This window comes from Typopeltis vanoorti, chromosome 24 (assembly GCF_054136105.1).
Source record: "Typopeltis vanoorti isolate ZY-2024b chromosome 24, IOZ_Tvanoo_1.0, whole genome shotgun sequence".
Taxonomy (NCBI): Eukaryota; Metazoa; Arthropoda; class Arachnida; order Uropygi; family Thelyphonidae; genus Typopeltis; species Typopeltis vanoorti.
The window spans coordinates 38,817,171-38,839,888 of record NC_143572.1 but is presented as its reverse complement, the minus strand read 5'-3'; the positions used below and the strand labels follow the sequence as shown (position 1 = coordinate 38,839,888).

At 37.3% G+C, this 22,718-nt stretch overlaps 1 protein-coding gene across 1 annotated transcript in view; it reads left to right on the top strand.

Annotated features, from left to right (window-relative positions):
* kl-2 (dynein heavy chain 2, axonemal kl-2) overlaps positions 1-22,718 on the top strand; it is a 1,497,432-nt gene that overhangs the window by 18,535 nt on the left and 1,456,179 nt on the right. The window contains exons 2-3 of the mRNA XM_090414156.1: positions 18,508-18,605; positions 18,702-18,959. Coding sequence (XP_090270282.1) covers positions 18,508-18,605; positions 18,702-18,959 — 356 coding nt within the window. The remainder of the gene's footprint in view (positions 1-18,507; positions 18,606-18,701; positions 18,960-22,718) is intronic.

Sequence of the window (22,718 nt, the reverse complement as noted above, 5' to 3'; positions counted from 1 at the left end):
AATACAGGAAAGTGATCATGTGGTCTTGAGCAGCAAAACATGTGGAAATTCCAGTCAAGAGGGGTATATGTGTAACTACAAGACAGGTGATTATGATATACTTAGGAGACAGCTTGAAGCAGTACATAAAGATCAGAAAAAGATTAGTACACAAAGCATGGCATAGAGATTTGCAAAAGAAGGATGTTTGCAATGCATGGGGGATAGTCAAGGGGATATCCGAAGGAAGCAATATCACACTGTATACCCATGGTAAGGAAGGTAAATTAGAAGTGAGATAGATGACTAATATCAGTAAGTAAGAGCTGAAAAAAAAATGTGGAGGGTATATAAGGAGATAGGTGACAGCATGGTAAGGAAGGCAAAATCAGATTATGAAAAGAAGTTAGCCAAACAGGTGAGAGGAATTCCCAATGAGTTTTTTCATATGTGGCAAGTTGAAGGAAGAATGACTATGGAAGGATAACTTTAATGAGTGCTGATAGTAGAGAGGTAACCAGGGCATACGAAATTGTTGCGCTACCAAGTGACCATTTTGTAAAGGTATATCATCCAAGTGAACAAATTATTATGGCAGAGGTGACAGGGACTGATGTGAGAACAGAGGTTGATGAATTGGATATTGCAGAATCTGAATGCAAATACAGCTGTGAGATTGGATGGCATATTGGCTCATGTTTTAAGAGAATGCACAGGGGAAAATGGCAATGCCTTTGACTGGGATGTTTAATTTAAGTCTCAGCTCTGGCAAATTCCCAAGAGAGTAGAAGGAGGGCAAAATAATTTTTTTGCATAAAAGAGGACAGCAAATTATAGTCCAATCAGTATCTCTGAAGTGGTGGTAAAAGTACTGGAAAAGTTAGTCAAAAAGAGAATTCAGGTTGGTGGATAAGAATAATGAGCAGTATGGCTCTGTGAAGGGCAGTTGATGCCTTAGTAAATTACTAATGTTATATAATAGAGTGACAGCTGAGTTGAATAAAGGGAATGGCAATATGATGATGATACTGCTGGATTTAGCAAAGCCATTTAACAGGCTCCCTCATGGAACTTTGTTATGCAAATTGCAACAAATGGGGATGGATATGAAACTGGTGATATGGATAAGAGGGTGGCTGATGGGAAGATACCAAAAAGTATTATATGAAGGAGCAGAATCCAGGGTAAGGCAGTTGACTAGTGGTGTGCCACAAGACTCTATGCTTTGACCACTGCCAATTTGCGCTGAAGGCGGAAACAAACAAAATGGCGATGATATTATCAGTTTGCTAGGAAAGCTATCTATACATTAAAATGGAAGATATTACGGATATCCAGCCATATTTTATAGGCAAATGTAGAAAGAAACTTTAAAAAGTTTCGAAAATTTGAAAGTACATAAATGATATTGAAAATAATTTGAAAAGATATATTCAATTGTATACTGATGTTGCAAAGTTTGCAAAGGAAATAGTTAAGCAAAGTGATGTAAAAAACTTGCAGCATGATTTGAATAAGTTGATAGTATGGACAAAATATACTGGATGTCAATTTAATGTGCAAAACTATAAGGCTATGCCTTTTAGGATATAAAAATTACAAGCTGTGTACCACATTAAGCAATCTATACTCCAGGAAATTGATGAAGCCACAGATTTTGGGATAGTTGTAGATAGGAAGTTGAAGTTTAGAGGGCATATTGCTAAAGTAGTAAGGGGTAGCTTTCTCAGGATTAATAGGTTGTTGTAGAACACACTAATAAGGGATACACAGGATGTACTCAGCATGAGAAAGGTGGATGCTCCAAGAGGATGTGAGAGCATGTGTAGAAAGGAAAGGAATGGGATGATCTGGGATCAAGAGGAAACAAATTGGAATTGAAGAGGGTTCTCAAATGAGTATGCAGAAAGGGAAATGGCCCCAGTCGAGCATGGAGAAATCACATTGAATGAGTGGTATCAGTGAAACTAGCTGGAAATCCAGAAATGAGCTGTTGTTTTTGTACACAAATGCTAGAAGTGTAAGAAACAAGGCAGTTGAAATGGTTGCACTAATTGAGTTTGTTCACCCAAAAATTGTTGGAATAAGTGAGACATGATTAGATGAGGATGACATCCTGACAGGAACAGAGATTATTATTATTATTATTATTATTATTATTATTATTATTACCCCAAGACCTCATGGATTCAAAGAATCATTGGGAGGTCCTTTTATCACACACAGCTAACCATACTGTGTCTTAAACACACTCACACTCCCTGCAGACACCGCACTCTCAGGCAAGGCATTCCAATCATTTATAACTCTGCATGAAAAAACCTGCCTCTCACTCCCCTACTCACACCTTCTTTATACAGTTTCAAGAGATCACCTCTGGTTCTCCCCCCCCCCCCCCCAATCTCTCACTTTTTTCTGTAGAACTTCTCCAGCATTGATTCTATAACAACCATTTACCAACTTGTTGGTCTCTATCATATCGCCTCTCTTCCTCCTGCCCACTAGACTCTGCAAATTACATCTTCTAAATCTTTCCTCATACTCGACATTCCAGAGGTCAGAAATTACCTTAGCCTTTGTACCCTTTCCAGCATCTCTTCATCCTTCCGAAAACCAGATGACCAAATCTGGGCACAATAGTTCATGTGTGGCCTAATCAAAGCCTTATACTACAGAACAAGAGTATGATGTGTTTCATGAGGATAGACAAGGTAAAAAGGGAGGGTGAGTGCTATTGATGATAGAGAAAGAGTTATGTCCATACAAAGTAGAGATGCAAGAGGGAAACAGTGTCAGTGGTTTTGAGGCAGTATTGTGTGAGATAAAGGTGGATGGAATGAAATACTTGGTTGGATGTTTTAATAGACCAGGTAATGTGGATTGTAGTGACTGAAATGTATAATCAAATTAGCCAAGCAAATATGAAAAGGGTGATTGATCATTATGGGCGATTTTAATTATGGCAATATAGACTGGAATGATGAGATAGCAACTGGAAGTAAAGAAAATTAGTTTCTTGAAATTTTGAGGGACTTCCTCAGACAGTATGTAACAAACAGCACACGAGGATTTAGGGTCTTGGATTTGGTTATCTCATCAGAGGATGTAATTATAAATAAAGTGTCAAATCACCCACCAATTGATGAGAGTGACCATGAGGTGATTACCTGGGTGGTTGCCAGCAGTGTGAGGACCTTGTAGTTCCACATATATTCTTTTCTCACAGTGGGGGATTTTCAAAAACTATCTAGTATATGCAATGTCTAAATGTATTCCAAGAGTGAGAAGGTTAAATAAGGTAGATGTGAGATGGATGAATAAATAGATTAAGCATGCGATAAAGAGAAAAAGTGCATTGTGGAGGCAGCATAAGAGAAGTGAAAATAACCAATTCCATGAGGTCTACAAAGACAAGGCAAGGAGGGTGACTTGGTTGGTGAGGGTAGCTAAAGAGAGGTATGAACAGCAATTACCTAATGAAGCCAAAAAGAATCGTAAGGAGTTCTTTTGAAATATAGCCAGCAAAAGAAAGAATGATTATGGAAGAATACCATTGATTGGAGAAAATGGTATAAAGATGGCTGTTGTGTAAGATACGGCAGAGATACTTAATGAGCAGTTCATAAAGGTCTTTCAATCTTGTGAATGTGACTTCATGGAGAGATTGAGAGCAGTTGATGATGGGGAAGAGAGACAGACTGTAAGTGAGCAAGAGGTTAATGGGGAGTTGAGCAAACTAGATGTGCATAAGGCTGTGGGACTTTATAATATATCACCACGTATTCTGAAGGAATGTGCCAGGGAGTTGAAGCTGGCCTTCACATATTTTTTTAATACAAGTCTTGCACTGGGTCAAGTTCCTAAGAAGTGGAAGGAGGGCAAGATTGTGCCACTTCATAAAGGAGGTGATCGAACTCAAGCATCAAACTATAGACCTATCTGTGTGTCAGGTGTTGTGGTTAAGTTGTTGGAGAAGCTTGTGAGAACAAGTATCCAGATTTGGATTGACAACAATGGTGTTATCTTTGATGGACAGCATTGTATTTGCTAAAGGGAGGTCATGTTTTAGTAATCTACTTACTTATTACAATAAAGTGACTGCTTCCTTGGACAGAGGAGAAGGATACACAGTAATATACTTGGATTTCGCAAAAGCTTTTGATAGAGTACCTCATGATAAGTTGACAGTCAAACTAGAGCAGATGGAGTTGGATATTAGATTAGTGCATTGGATTGGAGACTGGCTATCTGATAGGTATCAACAAGTTGTGTAAGGGGGTGCAATGTCCAGGAAAAGGAAAGTCACAAGTGGTTTGATGCCTCAGGAGTCTGTTTTGGGGGCCATTACTGTTTAACTTGTATATTAATGATATTGGTGAAGATTTGGATGGAGATATTCAGTTGTTTGCAGATGATTCAAAGTTCGGATGAATCATGAAGATTTAGAGAAGTAGAGAAGTAGAGTATTTAGATGATGTAGAGAAGATTTTGTGGCCTTACAAGAAAACTTGAATAAATTTAGTGATTGGGCACGGAAATGGGGATGTGAGTTCAATGTTGCAAAATGTAATGTTTTAAAATTTGGAAAACAAAGATGGGGTGCAGAATTTATGCTTGGTGAGGATATATTGTCAGAGGTGGAGGAATAAGAGATCTAGGGGTGATAATGGATAATGATCTGAAATTTAGGGGACACATAGCCAAAATTGTGAAGACAACAAAAATAATTCTACAAATGATGCATAGGACATGTAGAAGTAAGAAGATTCTTGTTCGATTGTAGAAGACTGATTAGACCACACAAGGCAGATTTGGTCACCTGGTTTTCAGAAGGATGAAGAAATGTTGGAAAGTGTCCAGAGGCGACTGACTAAGGTAGTTTCTAACCTCTGGAATGTCGAGTATGTAACCTCTGGAATCTCTCCAGGGGAAAGATTGAGAAGATGCAACTTGCCGAGTCTGGTGGACAGGAGGAAGAGGGGAGATATGATAGAGACCTACAAGTTAGTAAGGGGTTGTTATAGGATCAATGCTGGAGAGGTTCTACAGAAAATCATGGGAGATCAGGGGTGAAGCAGAGGTCTTTCCTGGAAACTGTATAAAGAGGGTGTGAGTAGGGGTGTGAACTCAGGTCGGTGCATAAAAGTATTTACTAAAATGAAGAATCCAAAGGCTTCAGTTCATGATGCAAAAATTATAAAAATCAAGTGGATATTAAATGCAGCATTATTTCAAAGCCGAATGTAGAAACAAAAATAAATTGACTATAGAGTTTATGGAAATATGCCTGCCAGCATTTACAAGTTGTCCTAGTGCAAACCACTTTAGAAAACATGTACACTGCCCAGGCATCGATATATTTGCTTTATAATTTGGTCAATTTTTCAACTTGTAAATGCCAGTGGGTGTATTCCCATAAACTCTCTGGCCAACTTATTTTTATGAAACCTTCATAGTTTCTGCATTCTTCTTTGAAATAATGCTGGATCTAATATCCAATTGATTTTTATAAATTTTGCATCGCTGAACTGAAGCCTCTTGGCTCTTTATTTTAGTAAATACATTTATGCACCGATCAAGAGTTTGCTTACAAAAAATACACACTCTGATGTTTCAAGTTCCTTAGTATTGAAAGATAATTTTTGACCTCTTAAGGTTTGTTCTGGGTCTTGTCCTGCTGACGGGGAGCTTTAGATCTTGGAGGAGTTTTGCCTTTTTGAGTCTCCAGGGGAAAGTGTTTACGGCATGGTCTGTGTGGGGCTTGTCGGTGGATGCTTTTCCATGAAATACGAACAGTTGAGCTCAGTGGTAGGGTGAGCCTGTCACTGAGTGGAACCAATGCTGAGTTGGACAATCCTTCAGTCACTCATAGGTAGTGGTCTTGGATTGCCTAATTTTTATAGATGCTGTTTACTTATAAAAATTAGACAATCCAAGACCACTACCTATGAGTGGTATCAACATCTTGGCTTAAGATTTCAGGGAGTTTTGCCTTGAGAGAGCAATTTGAGTGTCTGGGGATTGGCGTTTTCTGGCAGGACCTCTATCGGGGCTGTGTCGGTGGGTGCTTTTCCCTGGAACATGAGTGGTTCTGCTTAGTGGTGGGGTGAGCTTGTCACTGAGTGGAACCAGTGCTAAGTTGGATGATCTTTCAGTCACTCGTAGGGAATGGTCTGGGGGATCGCCTAATTTTTAGAGAGGGCTTTACTTAAATAGGATAATCTCTGAGAACCAACCAGTTCGAAACAGCTGTCAGGCCAGTGAAACCTTAAAAAAAATGGACCAAATTAGAAAGCAAATACAGCAATCCCTCGATTAGTGCGTCATTTTTTTTCGATACCCAAATTGGATTAGTGCGCCTATATACATCTTAAAAATAAATGTTACAGATTTTAAAAATTTTCAATTTATACATTTTTTATGAGTAACTATTTTAAAAAATCACTCCCCAGGATGAAATAATTTAGTTACCGATTTGAAACATTTTACAGTTATTTTTTAATGGCATACTACACTATTTCCATGTACACTATGTTCCAAATTTACTGCCCAAATTTATGTCATCTGCTTTACATAGCATTTTGCTGATCATATCTCGTGCAATTGTTTTCCTTACTTTTTTATTTAAAATTATTTTCCTAACCTTTAATCATGAGTAAAAGAATTAGTGAGCAAAAAATAGAAGTGTGAAAATGATTGGAAAAGTAATCTGATTGGAAGAAAAACTTGAAATAATAAAGAAAAATGAACAAGGTGAGTCCAGAGCAAAGATAGGACTAGAACACAAAAATGGGTGAATCAATTGCTGAATACAAAGAGAAAAAAGGAAGGCTGCTTCAAGTTCGCCATGCATGCACTCGAAATCAAAGTATTATAATGATTGAATTAGAGAGATATCTTTTTACATGGATCGAAGATTGTAACCAAAAAGGATCCCGCTAAACACTGGCCTTATTAAATCAAAACATTGTGTCTTTGTAACCTGGAAAGAGAGGGCTATCAATGATGGAAAAGAAGAAGAATTCGACGTTAGTGCTGGGTGATTTGAGCGTTTCAAAAACAGAAATAGCTTACATAATGTTCTAATCACAGGTGAAGCTGCAAGTGCAGATAAGGAGATATCTAGAGATTTTGAAGAAAATTGTGTAAGGGGACTATTGTGATCAACAAATATTTAATGTTGATGAAACCAGCCTTTTTTTTTTTGGAAAATGAATGCCTTCCAAGACTTTTCTAGCCAAATCAGAGAAATCTCAGCCTGGTTATAAAGTCACAAAGTCGAATGAAATTACTGCTAGCAATATGCGAGCTGTTTGGAAGCACATTCTTCTACATTGTGCAAATGATTTTAGAGGCATTTCAAATGAATCGAAGTTAATTAAATCTCATTCTGAGAAGTTGAGTGATTCCGACCTGCTAAATTTAGATGCACAGCAGGAAGATCCTGAAGAATATGAAGAAAATTTAATCACTGACAAGCCCAAAGAGATTTCAGAAACGAATTGAAAATATTTTTCGTACAACTGAAGTTTTTAAGCAGCAGTGCTTAGAGACTGACCCTGATGAAGACAGAACCAGTAAAATTTGCAGAAGTAGTAGAAGAGGCAATAGGGCCAAACCGTCAGTTTATGAAAAAAAGAAACAGAATGTCCACTAAACTACGTTAGCTCAATTCTTTGTTAAGAAGTAGAATAATAAATTTATATTATGAATATGTTTTATTGTCTTTCAGCTTCATGGTTTTCCTTTACCTAGGCCTTGAGACATACCCTAATTCTTTTATAAAAAAATTAAGGGTCAAAAAAGAAATTTGAGGAATGAATTATACTTTTTCCCATAGGTTATTATGTTCATTAGTGCATTTTCGATTAATGCACCTGTTTTAAAGAACTCATTAGGTGCATTAATCAAAGGATTGCTGTATATGTACACCTGCCAGCGTGCATGTTTTCTAAAGTGGTCTGCGCTAGGGTAACTTGTAGATGTCAGTGGGCATATTCTCATAAGCTCTCTAGTCAATTTATTTTTATGAAACTTTCAGAGTTTCTACATTTGGCTTTGAAATAATGCTGGATTCAATATCCACTTGATTTTTATAATTTTTGTATTGCCAAACTGAAGCCTTTTGGCTCTTTATTTTATTAAAAAAATGTTAAAATTAATATATTTAATATAGACATGATATAAGAAGAAGAGGAAAGTCACTAGTAGTGCACTGCAGTGGTCAGTTTTGGGACCATTGTTGTTCAATTTGTATATTAATGATATTGGGATGGGTTTAACAGATGATTCAAAATTGGGGAAAGCAATGCAGAGTCAATCAGATGTTATGGCCTTGCAGGAGGACTTCAATAGATTACATTAATGGGCAGGTAAGTGGAACTGTTAGTTTAAGTTTGCAGTTTTGAGATTTGGTAAGAAACGATGAGATGCAAAGTATACACTTGGTGGGGAAATTTAAAGGAGGTAGAGGAAATGAGAGATTTGAGAGTAGTGATGGACAAGGACCTGAAATTCGGGGGCCACATTCTCCAAGTTGTGAAGACATCACATTGGATAATGACAATGATCTGGAGGACCCTAATCATTGTATGATCAAGCCTCATAAGGATTATTGTCCACAGATCTGGTCGCTGGGTTTTCAGGGTAATGAGGATATGTTGGAAAGATCCAGAGAAGATTTACAAATCTGAATAGGAGAATAAGAATAGGAGAAAGAGAGGGGATATGATTGAGACATTATAAGCTAGTCAGGGAGGTTGTTATCAGGTGGAGATGGAAGCGATTTTTCATAGAATGAGATGGTGTGGAGGGGTAGATCAAGAGGTCATCGCTAGAAACAGCTGGAATCAAACCGATCTGGCCACTGGTGTCACCGGCCAGATTGGTTTGAAAGTACTCCAACCTTAATAGTGTCCACTACCACCTTCAGTCTACCAAGCCCTACCTACTTTTTCTGGGAGAAACTCAAATCTCATCTCTTCCCCCAGCACTATTTATCTCACCCTTTCAAACTACACACTCTTTGCCTACTCCTTTCAACCCAAGGATGGCATCTGCTCATCATGCTCCTATGCATCTTTCTGTAATTGGTTCCAATTCTATCATTGCAGCTCTTGCTTTACTTGACATTATTATTTCCACTCCTTTTGCATGTGCACTATTCTCATCTTTGTTTCCAGCATATATTATTGTTTCTCCTGAACCCAATTGGATTAATCTCGTCTGATCACTCAAGTTAAACAAACCTGAGCCCAGTTAGTACTTGGGAGGGTGACCACCTGGGAACCCTGGGTGCTGCTGGCATTAATTATTTTGTCAGCCTGATTGGCTGCATGGATAGCGTATCCACTCTCCAGCCAAAAGGCTGTGGGTTCGAATCCCACCGTGGGCATGGATGTTTGTGATTGTCTGTGGAAATACCAGTACTGGTCAGTGGTAGATGGTGTGTTTGTGTAGTTGTGGTCAGTTGGTGATTGAATGGTGAGACAGAGTTGTAGAGCAGGTGCCTTCCCTCGATGAGCCCTTGAACTCCCTGGAGGGAGAACTTATTATTATTATAATTATTATATTATATTATAATATAATAATAATAATAATAAACTGTATAAAGAGGGTATGAGCAGAGGAGTGAGGAGCAGGCTCTTTGCATGGAGAGTGGTTGGTGAGTGGAATGCATTGCCTGAGTGTATTGTGACTGTATACACATTGATTCATATTAAAGTATGGTTGGATGAGCATTATGTGCAATACTGTGTACCTCCCACAATGAGTCTTTGTGGAGACTCATCGTGAGATGGATGTTAATAATAATAATAATAATAATAATAATATTGATATTGAGGTGCACAAGTATCAGTTGTAAACTAACTGACAAAACCCTGCGACGCATTGCTGTTACTAATGCTTGGCACCTCAGGATCAAATAAGTGAATGTTCAAAAGATGTAAATGAAACAATAAAATCGTTAAAAAAAGCTTTAGCTTTTTTTCTACAAATTAGTTTTTGGTTAGTACTTTTTTGCATAAATAATTTATTTCTTTTATTATTATCATTAAGGTCCAATACGCTATTTCTAATCATCGAAACAACCACTTTTGGTGCATACACCATAGGTTGGCCATCCCTGCCCTAGATAAATTACTGAGATTTAAAAAAAAAAAAAAAAAAAAAGCATCGAATTATTTAAGGGAAGCTTTATCTTGTCCCAGACAAGTTACTTTAGATGTTTTTTTTTTTTTTAAACTCATAAATACTGCCCTAAAATACACTTCACATTACAAAAAGAATCAAATAGTTTTCTTTTTGCATTCATACATCAGTCGCATTAGTCATGTGGTCCACTGTCATTTTCTATTTATATAAAACTAAAGCACACACTAGAAGATCTTTGCATAAATAATCATACCATCATCTATTTCAGCAAAATATGGAATCTTTAAAAGTAACTCACAGAGCCAGGGCTGTTTGTTCTTATGACACAGCATTTGCAACAGAATTCGACCATCTTCATCACAATTTTGCAATCAATTCATGTAAAATAGATAAAATAGTATATACCCCTCCCCTGAACTCCCCTAACCCACAAAACCAAAGCACTACTGTTCCTGTCCCATATATTTGAAGTACATCTGAAAAGATAGCTAAAATACTAAATGAATATAACTTTCACACCAAGTTCAAACCCAACTAGCAAGCCTAATTTACTCAACTTCTCTTATGTCCTAGAGTGTACAAAGTGCCCTATGACTGCAACTTAACCTATCAGGACAGACCTCAAGATCTATTAATATTTTCTTCAAAGAACAAGAAATAGATTTGTCAGTACCATTATGGCGGGCCAGGACTAATGAAGCCATGCTTTAGATGCCCTTTTACACAGAATTAGATGAAAGAAAAATTAATATTATTATTATTATCAACAGACCTCCATAGAGTCAAGAGACTCATCTTGGGAGGTCCCAGTCTCACATGAACAGATCAGCATACCTCAACTTTCACTGTCCATGCTCTCACCACACTCTCAGGTAATGCATTCCAATCACTAACCGCTCTACATGCCAAAAAATCTACAACTCATTCCTCTGTTCATACCCACCTTACACAACTTCCAGGGATGGCCTCTCATTTCCCCCTGCCTCCAGGTATTCTATGAAAAATCTCATCCACTCTAATCTGTAATTACCCCCTGCCAGCTTATATGTCTCAATCATGTCTCCCTCCCTCTTCCTTCTATCCACTAGGCTTTGTAATTTACATTCTCTTAATCTGTCTTCATATTCCATATTCTAGAGACCAGAAACCAACTTAATCAATCATCTCTACATCTCATGATCCTTTTGAAAACCTGGAGACCAAATCTGACACAATAATCCATATGTGTCCTGATTAAAGTTTTGTACAATGGAATCAAAACATCCTTACTTCTATATGTCAGTGTTCTCAGCATCATTTCCATAATAAACTGCATTGTTCTCACAATTTTAGCAAAATGTCCACAAAATTTCAAGTCTCTATCCATCACAACCTCCAAATCCTCTTATCTTCCAAAACATCCCCATCAATCCTATACTTTGCATCCCATCTTTGCTACCCAAATTTTAAAGCCTTCCACTTTGCAGCATTAAACTGACATTCCTACACACTTGCCATTCAGACAGTTTATTTAGGTCCTCTTGCAAAGCTACAACATCTGCTCTACTTCTTATAACTCTCCTGAACTTTGCATCATCTGAAAACAACTGTATATCACCATTTAAACCCTTTCCAATCTCATTTACATACAAATCATACAACAGTGGTTCCAAAACAGATCCCCAGATCCCTGGGGAACACCACTAGTGATTTTCCTCTTCTGAGATATCACTTCTCCATATCCAACCTGTTGACACCTATCAGACAGCCAGCCAGTCTCTCTCCAAACCAATGTATTAATCTACTATCCAAACCCATCTGTTCCAGTTTAACTACTAGTTTGTCATGTGCAATCTATCAAAAGCCTTTGCAAAATCTAAATATACTACTGTATATGCATCCTCCCCCTCCCTTCTCCAGTGTATTTGTCACCTTGTTATAATAAGTAAGCAGATTGCTAAAACACAATCTTCCTTTAGCAAACCCATGCTGCCCATTCAAGATAATTCTGCTGTTGTCCACCTAGTTCTGAATCCTTGTCCTCACTAGCTTCTCCAACTTGTTGACCACAAATCAAGACAAGTAGATTGGCCTATAGCCACCTCCTTTATGAAGTGGAACAATTCTGCCATCTTTCTATTCCTTTGGGACCTTGGCTAATCTAAGACTTGTTAAAAATGTACGTTAAAGCTGTTAACTCCCTGGAAATTTCCCTCAAGACACATGGCGATATACTGTCAAGTCCCACAGCCTTGTTGGCATCAAGTTTACTCAATTCCTCATATACCTCCTGCTCACTCACCATCTATTGTTCCTTCTCCATCTCCACTGTTCTCAAGTTCTGCATTATGTTTGTTTAACAATCAACAACAACCATGGGTTCAATGCCCGTAAGTGTCCGATTCCGTCTTGATAAGATTCTTCCACTACATTCCATTTTGTGCAAGATAACTCAATTTGTGTTTAGACTTTTTGCACCATTTGACGATGTCATCACCCCATTTTCTGTTTGTCTTCTTCTTTTGTTCTTTCCTTCAATTTCCAAACAGCAATGCTTTTTAATTTTCTCTTATCATTCATTCTACATATATGGCCAAATAGATGTAGAATTCATTCTACATATATGGCCAAATAGATGTCCTGTTGATTATTTTCTGTATCAGGTTTTTTTTTGGTTGCATTTGTCTATAGATTTCCTCATTATTCACTTTCTGGATCCAGCTTAGCCTCAAGATCCTTCTGTAGTACTTCCTCTTGAATGCTAATATCCTCCTTTCAGATTCTCTCAGAGGTACCCAGGCCTCGCATCCATAGAACATGCTGCTGAAGATACAAGTTTTCACAATGCGCAGTTTAGTGTGTATCTTTATAGCTTGGCACTTTCATATTTTGTCCATAGTTTTTAAGATAGCTATCTCTTTTTTTGGGTCCAAGTCATGCATCATGTGACATCTAAGATATGTGAAGTGTTCCACATTTTCCAGTTGAAATCCTTCAATGGTAACTTTGTTCAGTAACTCCTGCTCTCTGATTATCATTGTTTTAGTTTTTTCAAAATTGACATTTAGTCCATATCTTTTTCCTTCTGTGTATAGTGTTTGCAGTGTCCTTTCCAGCATTGCTGCATCTTCAATCAGGACGATGTCATCTGCAAAGCAGAGGTAGTTTATTCTCATTCCATTTATTGAAATGCCTCCACCTTCTTCTTTAATCTTATCTAGTGTCCTTCCCAGATATGTGACGAAGATGGTTGGTGATATTGGGTCCCCTTGTCTTGTGCCTTGACTAGTGGCAAACCAATCTCCAGTCACACCTGCTATCCTGACTTGCTTGTGCTTGGCTGTTTATATCTTTCAACAGGCGGATCAATTTATTGTCCACACCATAGGATTCCGAGATAGCCCATGTTATATTTTGGTCAATATTATCAAATGCTTTTTGGAAGTCCACAAAACAGCAGTATATATCTTTTTGTTCTTTATTCAAGTGTTCTCTGCTATTAGTCTTAGTGTGAGTATTTGTTGCACTGTACTTCAATATTTTTGAATCAGGCATTCTGTAAGTATTTTCATCAGCACTTTGCCAAGATGACTCATTAGTGCAATAGTTCTGTAATTGGTGCATTCTAAAGCTGTCTTTCTTATGGAGAACAACCAAGACCAATTTTTTCCACTCTTTGGGGGCATACCCTGATCACCATATTTCATTGCATAGTTTATGCATTTCTTTTACAATTCTCCCCCCATATTTTAGCATCTCACCTATTATGTTGTCATTTCCAGGACTCTTGTTGTTCTTGAGATGTTTTATAGCCTTATTCACCTCCTCTTCCAAGATGTTATTTGCAGAGATCTCTGCTGGTGGAGAGATTGCTTTTAGTTCTTTGATTTGTTGCAGTATCATTTTGTTGATTTTTATATAGTTCACTGCAATATCTTGTCCATTTGTGTATGATTTCAGTCTTGTCCATCAGTACTTTACCATCTTCATCTTTGACTGCTATTGATCTTATTTGCCACTTCCTATTGCCATTTCTTATAAGTTTATATACCTCTCTAGTTTTGTGTTCTCCATAGTACTTTTCAACTTTGCATTGGTCCTCCAGCCATTTGGCTTTATCAGATATTGCTGCTTTCCATACTTCATTACATTTTTGATGGTATAACTGGTCTGTTGCCTCTGAATTATCTACTTTAAGTTTCAGTTCTCTTTTCTCTTGTACCAATTTCAGGGTTTCTTGGGTTATCCGTTTCTTATTGATCTTCTCTCTTTCAGGAATTACTTCCTCTACTTTTTTTTAGTACTATAGTCAGTCATTCTGTTGTTGTGTTTATATTTTGTTTTTCACTTGTGGTCTTAAGTTTAGTTTCCAGTATGTTTTGATATGCTGTTCTTAGCCTGTCTTCATTTAGTCTTAAGATGTCTCTAGCCTTTGTATTTTTGTTTCAGTTTTAGTCTTATATTCGTAATCACTAAGCTGTGGTCCAAATCAATGTCAGCTCCTTGGAATGATCTACACTGTTGAACTGATGTTCTCCATTTCTGATCTATTAATACAGGTCGATCATATTCCTATGCCTGCCATCAAAGAAACAGCATGTCCATTTACAACAATCATCAAGTTGTTATCGGTGGCAAATTCCAGAAGCATCTCTCTCTGCGTTCATTTCTTTTTCCATATCCAAATTTTCCCATAACCTTTTCCCATCCTGTGTTATTTCTGCCAATCTTTGCATTCCTGTCTCCTCCAATGATGAGTATATCCTGCTTCGGTACCTCAGCAATTTCTAGTTGTAGAATGTCTTCAAAGAGGACATTGAGAGATTCTACAAATGGAAGGAGGACTTCTCAGAACAGTAATAGAGGATAAATAATAGAAGAACAGCAATAGAAGGTCTACCCCCTTCCTCTTTTTCCAGGAAAAAGAGGAAGGGGTAGACCGTCAATGAGATGGATGGGTGGTGGTGTGTATGGGGTGACTGATCTTCAGAGAGTTGAAGCCTCCAGAAAAAACATACTACAGGACTACATGGTGAAGTCTGATGTGGCACATCGCCGAGCATCGGAGTGACCATACAGCATCTGTGGATGCCCAATGAACAGATAATGATGATAATCTCCACCCTACATCAGCACAACTCCTCTGCCATCATCAATAACACTCCTCTTCCCTTTTTGCTTTATCTGTCTTCTCAAAAGACTACATATCCCTCCATATTTATTCCTGTCAGAATGTCATTCTTGTTCAATCATGTCTCACTTATACCAACAATTTTTGGGTGAATGAACTCTATCAATCCCCCTTGTTTAGAATACTTCTAGCATTTGTATACACACTAGCTCATTTCTGTTTTTATAACAAGTCCCTCTAACCCACTTCTCAGATGACTCCTTCTCTCTCTCTCTCTCTCTCTCTCTCTCTCATGTTCATTCCTGTCTATCATCACTCATATTACATTCCTCTCCAGATCTAAATGTAATCCCCACATCCTTGACTGTCTTAACTCTTTCTTGCATATGCACATATCTCCTGAAACCATCATCTACACTTTTCATGCAGTGCCCCCCCCCATCCACCCCCCACTTCCATGTCCACTCTGTGATCCTTCTGTCTTATTCTCTTCACTCGTGCTACTCACCTCTCCATTCACAAACTTGCCTACCTTACTCTCCTGCTCTTCCACAATGCCTCTTATTTCCTCAGGTCTTACATCCATTTTGGTCATTCTCTATTGCAACTACAGTTTCTCAAACTGATTCACACCAGATCCATTCAAATGTAGCCCATCTCTTTTATATAGCTCTATCCACCCCTCAAACTCATCCCACACATTCACGAGATGAGCTCCTTTCTCCTCACATAACAGCATATCATTCATAATCTTTGCTTGCCTTGTAACTATTATACTGGCCAACATGCAGACTACCTTACCTACCACACTGTTATCTTTCATTCTCCTTAACAGCCTCATGACATCCCTCCTCACATTCTTCTTGTTACCAGTCAAATCATTCATACCAACTCTTTTGCTCGCATGCTCCTCTATCCAATGCTTCAACCACTCTGCTTAATTCTACCTCCAGGAAAACAGATCTTGTGCACCTTTTCATTCACCACACTTCTTATCGTTGAATCTCCGTGCATTGCCACTCTCAAGTCATTTGATATTTCTTTCAAATCTTTCTTCCCATTTTTACTCACATTCCGATGCAAGTCTGTAATTCTCCTCAGTTTATTCCTCTTATGTTTAATCTCTTGTTTATTCTATAATGCCTCTTGCCTCTTCTATAATGTACTATATAAAAATCGTTACACATCAGTGAGACTATTTTTAGTCAGCATTGACATTGACACTGTAAACCTGAACAAGTATGGCTGCATTAATTTTCCTAAAATTCAGAGATAACGAACATTTTAAGATCAGCTCAAAACCTATTTATTCAATGTCAGAGGGTACGTTAAGACTCCAGGTCCTATGTTCATTGCAACACTTGTTGTTTGTATATTGTGGCGCAAGAGTTGAGGTTGATGTTAGGGATCATGCAGTAGCAATGTGTCTGAGGAAAGATGGTGAGCAGGTTGCCCAGGTATGATAATGTGGAATGGAGGAGATGAGCAGTGATAATGGAGATGATGGCAAGAATGAGTAGGAAAAGAAGTCTGGAATATGTAGATGTGTGGAGTATATATTTGAGGATAAAAGAGAGCTGTATATAGGAGATGGATTACATTCGAATGCAGAAAGGTGCAGACATTTTGGAGATACTTTTGTTTTCTGGGCAAGTGAGTGTGTAAGCCACAGGAAACTAGAATTGCATGGGTGGAATGTAGCAGGGATGGCCTTATGGGGATAGTCGCTTGAGAAATGGGAGAGCGCATACTGTATTACAGAGCCAGGGTAACTATGAGTGAGTAATAATGGCTATATGGCTATAAGAATACTGGCAATGCACTAGTGTTTCTGTATACAAATTCTAGGAGCATTAGGAATAAAGGGAATGAGTTTGTGCCATTTTCAAGGCAAGTAGGAGGAAGAATAATAGTAGATGGAGATGGGAGTTGGGTGATCAATGCAGATGACATAATTGAGCTATTTAATGATCACTTTATTAGTGTTGCAGTGAGCAAGGATCCCTGGAAGTTGCAAAAGGAAGTGGTAAGTAAAAGGATAAGAAGTAAGTTTTTAATATGGAGAGTGGAAACTTAGCAAGACAAATAGACTTTCTTTGAACATTCAGTGCTATACTACCATTTACCTCTTGAATGATTAATATATCTAGAAGGGGAAATTTTATCCTTCTCTGTTCCAGTGGTGAGCTTTATTTTTTGACAGAGTCCATTCAGAAAAAAACAGTTAGGTTATCCAAATCCAAATGATGAAGATATTACTGTGTAATGCTGCCATGTGACTAGTTTCAGAATAGCTTGTGACAAGGCTGGCTCTTCAAACTTCTCCACATGTAAGTTCGTGATCAATGGTGAATAGAGAGCCCATAGCTAAAATGCATAGTTGGATACACATCTTATCTTTCATTTAAAGTTGTTTCTTCTCTGTAAGAAATAGCTCTTTTTCTATTGGTAAATTTGTATATAAAGGCATCACATTGATATTAGCTGGAATATCAGAATGGTTTTCCTGAATATTGGAAAGTTTCACCCTACACCTGGCATCACTGACATTAGATATAAATGCTTCCTCTCTTCGGTAAAGAGAGAAACTATTTATGGTGTGACTGCCTGACATATAGCTTTAAGAGATGTTAGCATCTATGATTCAAAGCCTCTTGTGATCTATTTTACAGACATATCCTTTATCACGCATGTCCTTCTGTTTATGATCCTGTGTTCTTGTAACTAGACTTACATAGATGATACCAGGAGAATTTATGAAAGTCAGGAAAATGAATATCACAGTGACATAAACAACAAATACAAGGACAGGTTTTACTACCTGTGTTTTTACAGAACTATGAAATGGACTGGTCATCAGTTTTGATGCTTTATTTGAAAGATCATTGCCTGCCTCATATCTTCAATAAATCTAGTGAGGTTATATCCTTGTATGGTTGTCTAAACAAAAATCAAGGCATCATTTTGCATAACATTTGGAAGTCCTTTATTCATTTGTGCAGTATATCAGATATTTTCTACAATAATAATCACCTAAAAACCATGTAAAGCAATGGAATGCTAACATTAAATATGTTTGACATGTCACATTTATGATTTTGATCTTCTATGGATGTGTTTTTTGTTTTTTATTGTAAGAAAATAGCCAGTTTTAAAAGACTGAATCTCTCAATTTTTTTTTTTTTTAAATTATATCATGATGATGCTGTTATCAGAAAATTGACATAATTGAAGCAGGTATATGTTTTTCTATTGTGTTAAAGGTATTTTTGAAGAGCGTATTCTTGGTATTCTAAAAATATTAGTTGGTATTCCAACAATATATGGTTGGATATATGACAATTGTGAAATAATATATTTGGTATATAATGCAAAAATAGTTTAACAACAACAAAAAAAAGTTAGTTGTCTATCTGTCCATTCATTTATATATTTAAATAATTTTCCTCCCCTTTAGACTATTCAAGATATTAAAACCACATGGGAATCTGTGCAACTAGAAGTTATACCATACAAGGATATTTTTGGTTTGCATCCTAGCGATGATATTTTTCAGCTTGTGGAAGATAATCAGATCACGCTTTCAAGTGTAAAAGTGTCAGCACATGTGGCACCCTTTTTTCAAGATGTTGATAAATTAGAGTGTTCCATATCTCAAATACAAGAAACATTAGAGACAGCAATAAGTGTTCAACGTCATTGGCTTTACCTTGAGGTAAGCACAGATTATTATATTATAGACAGATGTATTCTCTCATCTGAAACTGTAATTTTCTGTAGTATCTAATTCTTTCCATTCTCTATTTCTCTTCTGTATTCTCCAGTGTCAAAGGTTTTGTTTGAAAGGTGTGGTTAACAAGAGTGTCAGGGCTAGATTTTTTGTTTAGAGTAGTGAATTAGTGAAATGAATTGGGAGGGTATGTTGTGAGTTGAGTGTCTGTGAACAAGTTCAAGCAGAGGTATGATTGTTATTGTGTGAGTAGAGTTAGTGTGGACCCTTCATAATAAGTCATTGCACTCTATGGATATGCCTCTTGTAATAATATTAATTAATTTATAATAATACTAATAATTCCATTATATAATGCTTTCATTGGCAACATATGGACTACACAACATACAGATTTGTTCACCTAGTTTTCAAGGAGATGAAGAATATTCCTGTCTGGTGCATGTTGCAAAGCATAAGGGTTCGAAATTTAGTAAGCAACGATGGGATGCAAAGTATACACACTTGTTGGGGAAGCATTAAAGGAGGTAGATAAGATGGAGATCTGGGAGTGGTGGTTGAACAATGACTTGATATTCAAGGGTCACATTGCACAAGTTGTGAAGATGTCACATTGGATGTTAGAAAGGGTCCAGAGAAGATTCACAAAGGTTGTCAGTGGTCTTTGGAATGGAGAGTATAAGGACAGACTGAGAGAATGTAAATCACGAAGCCTTGTGAATAGGAAAAAAAGAGGGGGAAGGATATGATTGAGATATAAACTAGTCAGGTGGTTGTTATCAGGTTGACATGGAAGAGATTTTTCATAGAATGGGAGAGTTGGGTAGAACAAGAGGCCATTGCTGGAAACTATAAGGAGGGAGTGAGCAGAGGAGTGAGGAGTTGGTTCTTTGCATTGAGAGTGGTTGGTGAGTGGAATGCATTGCCTGAGTATGTTGTGAATGTAGATACATTGAATCAGTTTAAGGCATGGTTGGGTGAGCATTGTGTACCTCCCACAATGAGTCTCTGACTCCTTGGAGTTCAGATGTTGATAATAATAATAATAATAATAATAATAATAATAATGTTATTATTAATTATTATTATTATTATTATTATTATTATTATACTGGAACATGCATGGAATCCAAAGGCTTATCTGGGGACAAAAACCAACCATTATTCATACAATATTCATATACGAGTATCATGCATCTCTTTACACTCATTCATTAACAACCACACGTGATATATTCAGCAACACATTCCACTTTTTCAAGCAAAGAAATTTTTCCAAGCAAAAAATAAATTCCTCATATCCTTGTTAAACACATTCTAACACAACTTCCAGAACATCTGTCTGTTATTTTCATGACCTCTATGAAGTCACAAGACTCATCGTGATAGGTCAACATAGTAAACACAAAGTCTATCATACCACTCTTTAAAATCATTCACAATCTGCATGTTCACCACCCTCTCATATAATGCATTCTTCTACCAATCTCCATGCAAAAAACTTACTTCTTTCCTTTTTACTCTCCACCTTCTTTTGCAACTTCTGGGGATGGCCTATTGTCCTTGTTCCTTTTCCTCATTCTACCATATGAAAAAATCTCCTCAGTGTTGATACAATAATAACCCTTCAACAGCTTAAATGTCCCTTTGCCTTCTATCCACCAAACTCTGCAGTCTATATGTTCTTAGTCTAATCTCATAATCAACAATGTAGAGTCCTGATATCATTTTTGTTATCCGTCTGTACACCCTCTCCAAGTTTACTTCATCACCTTCAAATCCTGGTGACCAAATCTGAGCACAGAAATTCAGATGTGGTCTGATCAAAACTTTATACAATGGGACCAGCACACTTTTATCTCTCGTGGTCAGTGTTCTCCTCAACATTTCCACAATTCTCTGAGATGTCTTTACAACCTTTGCAGTATGACCCTGAACTTTAAATCTCTATCCACCCCAAGGTCTACTTCCTCCACTTCTTGCAGTATAATACCACTGAGTATGAATCACCCATCTGTGGATCCCAAATTTTAAAACTTTACATTTAGTTGCATTAAAGTGATATCCCCCCCTTGCTCACACTTCCAGCTTATTCAAATCCTCTTGAAGAGCCAAAGCATCAGCACTAACACTAATAATACTCCCAAGCTTCACATCAACTGCAAACAGTTGAACATCTCCCTGTAGTCAGGTGACAATAATACTCCCTGCAGAACTCCACTTGATAGATATGGGGAACCAGTCAGCAATCCAGTCCACTACCCTGATATCCAAACCCATATGATGCAACTGAAAAATCAACTGGTCATGTCACACTCTTTCAAATGCCATTGAAAAATTAAAAAAAAATGATGGTGTATGCCTTACCATCATCCACTGCTCTTGTTACTCTATTGTAAAAGGTAGCCACAGATTACTAAAACAAGAGCACCCTTTAACAAATCCATGCTGCCTACATAAATAACATTACCCCTAATTTGCCCAATTCTATATATGAGTTCTCACCAATTTCTCCAAAATTTTAACAACTAGGGAATAAACAGAAATGAGCTTATAGTTTGATACCTCCATTCTACAACCACTCTTACCCTCCTTCCATTCTTCAGGAACCTGCCCCATTGCAAGTATTTCTTTAAACAGCCAAGTTAATAGTACAGTTCATTTCCATAGCATATTCCCTTAAAACACATCATGAAATTCTGGCTAGTCTAACCCCCCCCCCCATATTCAGTATACTCAGTATTCAGAATACATCTTCTTCATTCACATTTGGAGACAATGTTGTTTCTGGGCAAGTGAGGACAGGACAGCGATACTAGAACTGCACAGGTAGAATGTTGCAGGGATAGCCTTATATGGGAATGGGAATAATGGCTTGAGAAATGTTGTTGTGTACACTATATTACAGAGCAAGGTGGAGTATAAGGGGAGTAATAATGGTTATAAGAATACTTTCAATACACTGATTTTTCTGTATACAATGCTAGGAGCATTAAAAATAAAGAGAATGAATACTATAGGAATTATCCTTCTAGGAATAAAATCTGTAGTAGCAGAATGGAACACTAATCAGGTGATCATTAAATAATTCAACTGTGTTATCTGCTTTGGTCACATACTTACCATCTCCACCCAGCAAGATAATCCATCCACTATCATTTTTACCCCTACTCACTATATAGCGAAAAACTCCTTGGGATTCTCCTTGAATTGCAGTGTCAGTCTCTTCTCACATTCTAATTTTTCTCTCCATACAATACTAATCGCTTTTCTAGACTGTTGCTTATATTCCTCATGAAACTTCCCTCCACTCTCTCTCTCTCTCTATCTTTATGCCTTCCATGATCTGTTTTTTATACTTTAATTCCCCTTTTATTCCTTTTGTCATCCATTTCACTTTAAATTGTTTTATGTTCCTCACTCGAGGCGTACAATCTGTTACTGCTGTCAACAATTTTTTTTAAGTATCTCCCATGCACTAATGACCCCTCTTTCTTAAAATTCTTTCAGTCATTGTACTGCTGCAAGTTTCTAAGTTTCTAAGTCTGTGATAGTTTCTAAGTCCTAGTTTCTAAGTCTGTGATAGTTTCTAAGTCCTAGTTTCTAAGTCTGTGATAGCCACCTGCCTTATAATTCCACATAACTTCCTTCTGTTTTTATACCTCCATGTCTATTCATCCTCCAAGTCAGGACTACATAGTCACTTTCATCAATGGGGAGAAAGTATGTCATCTCAGTCACAGT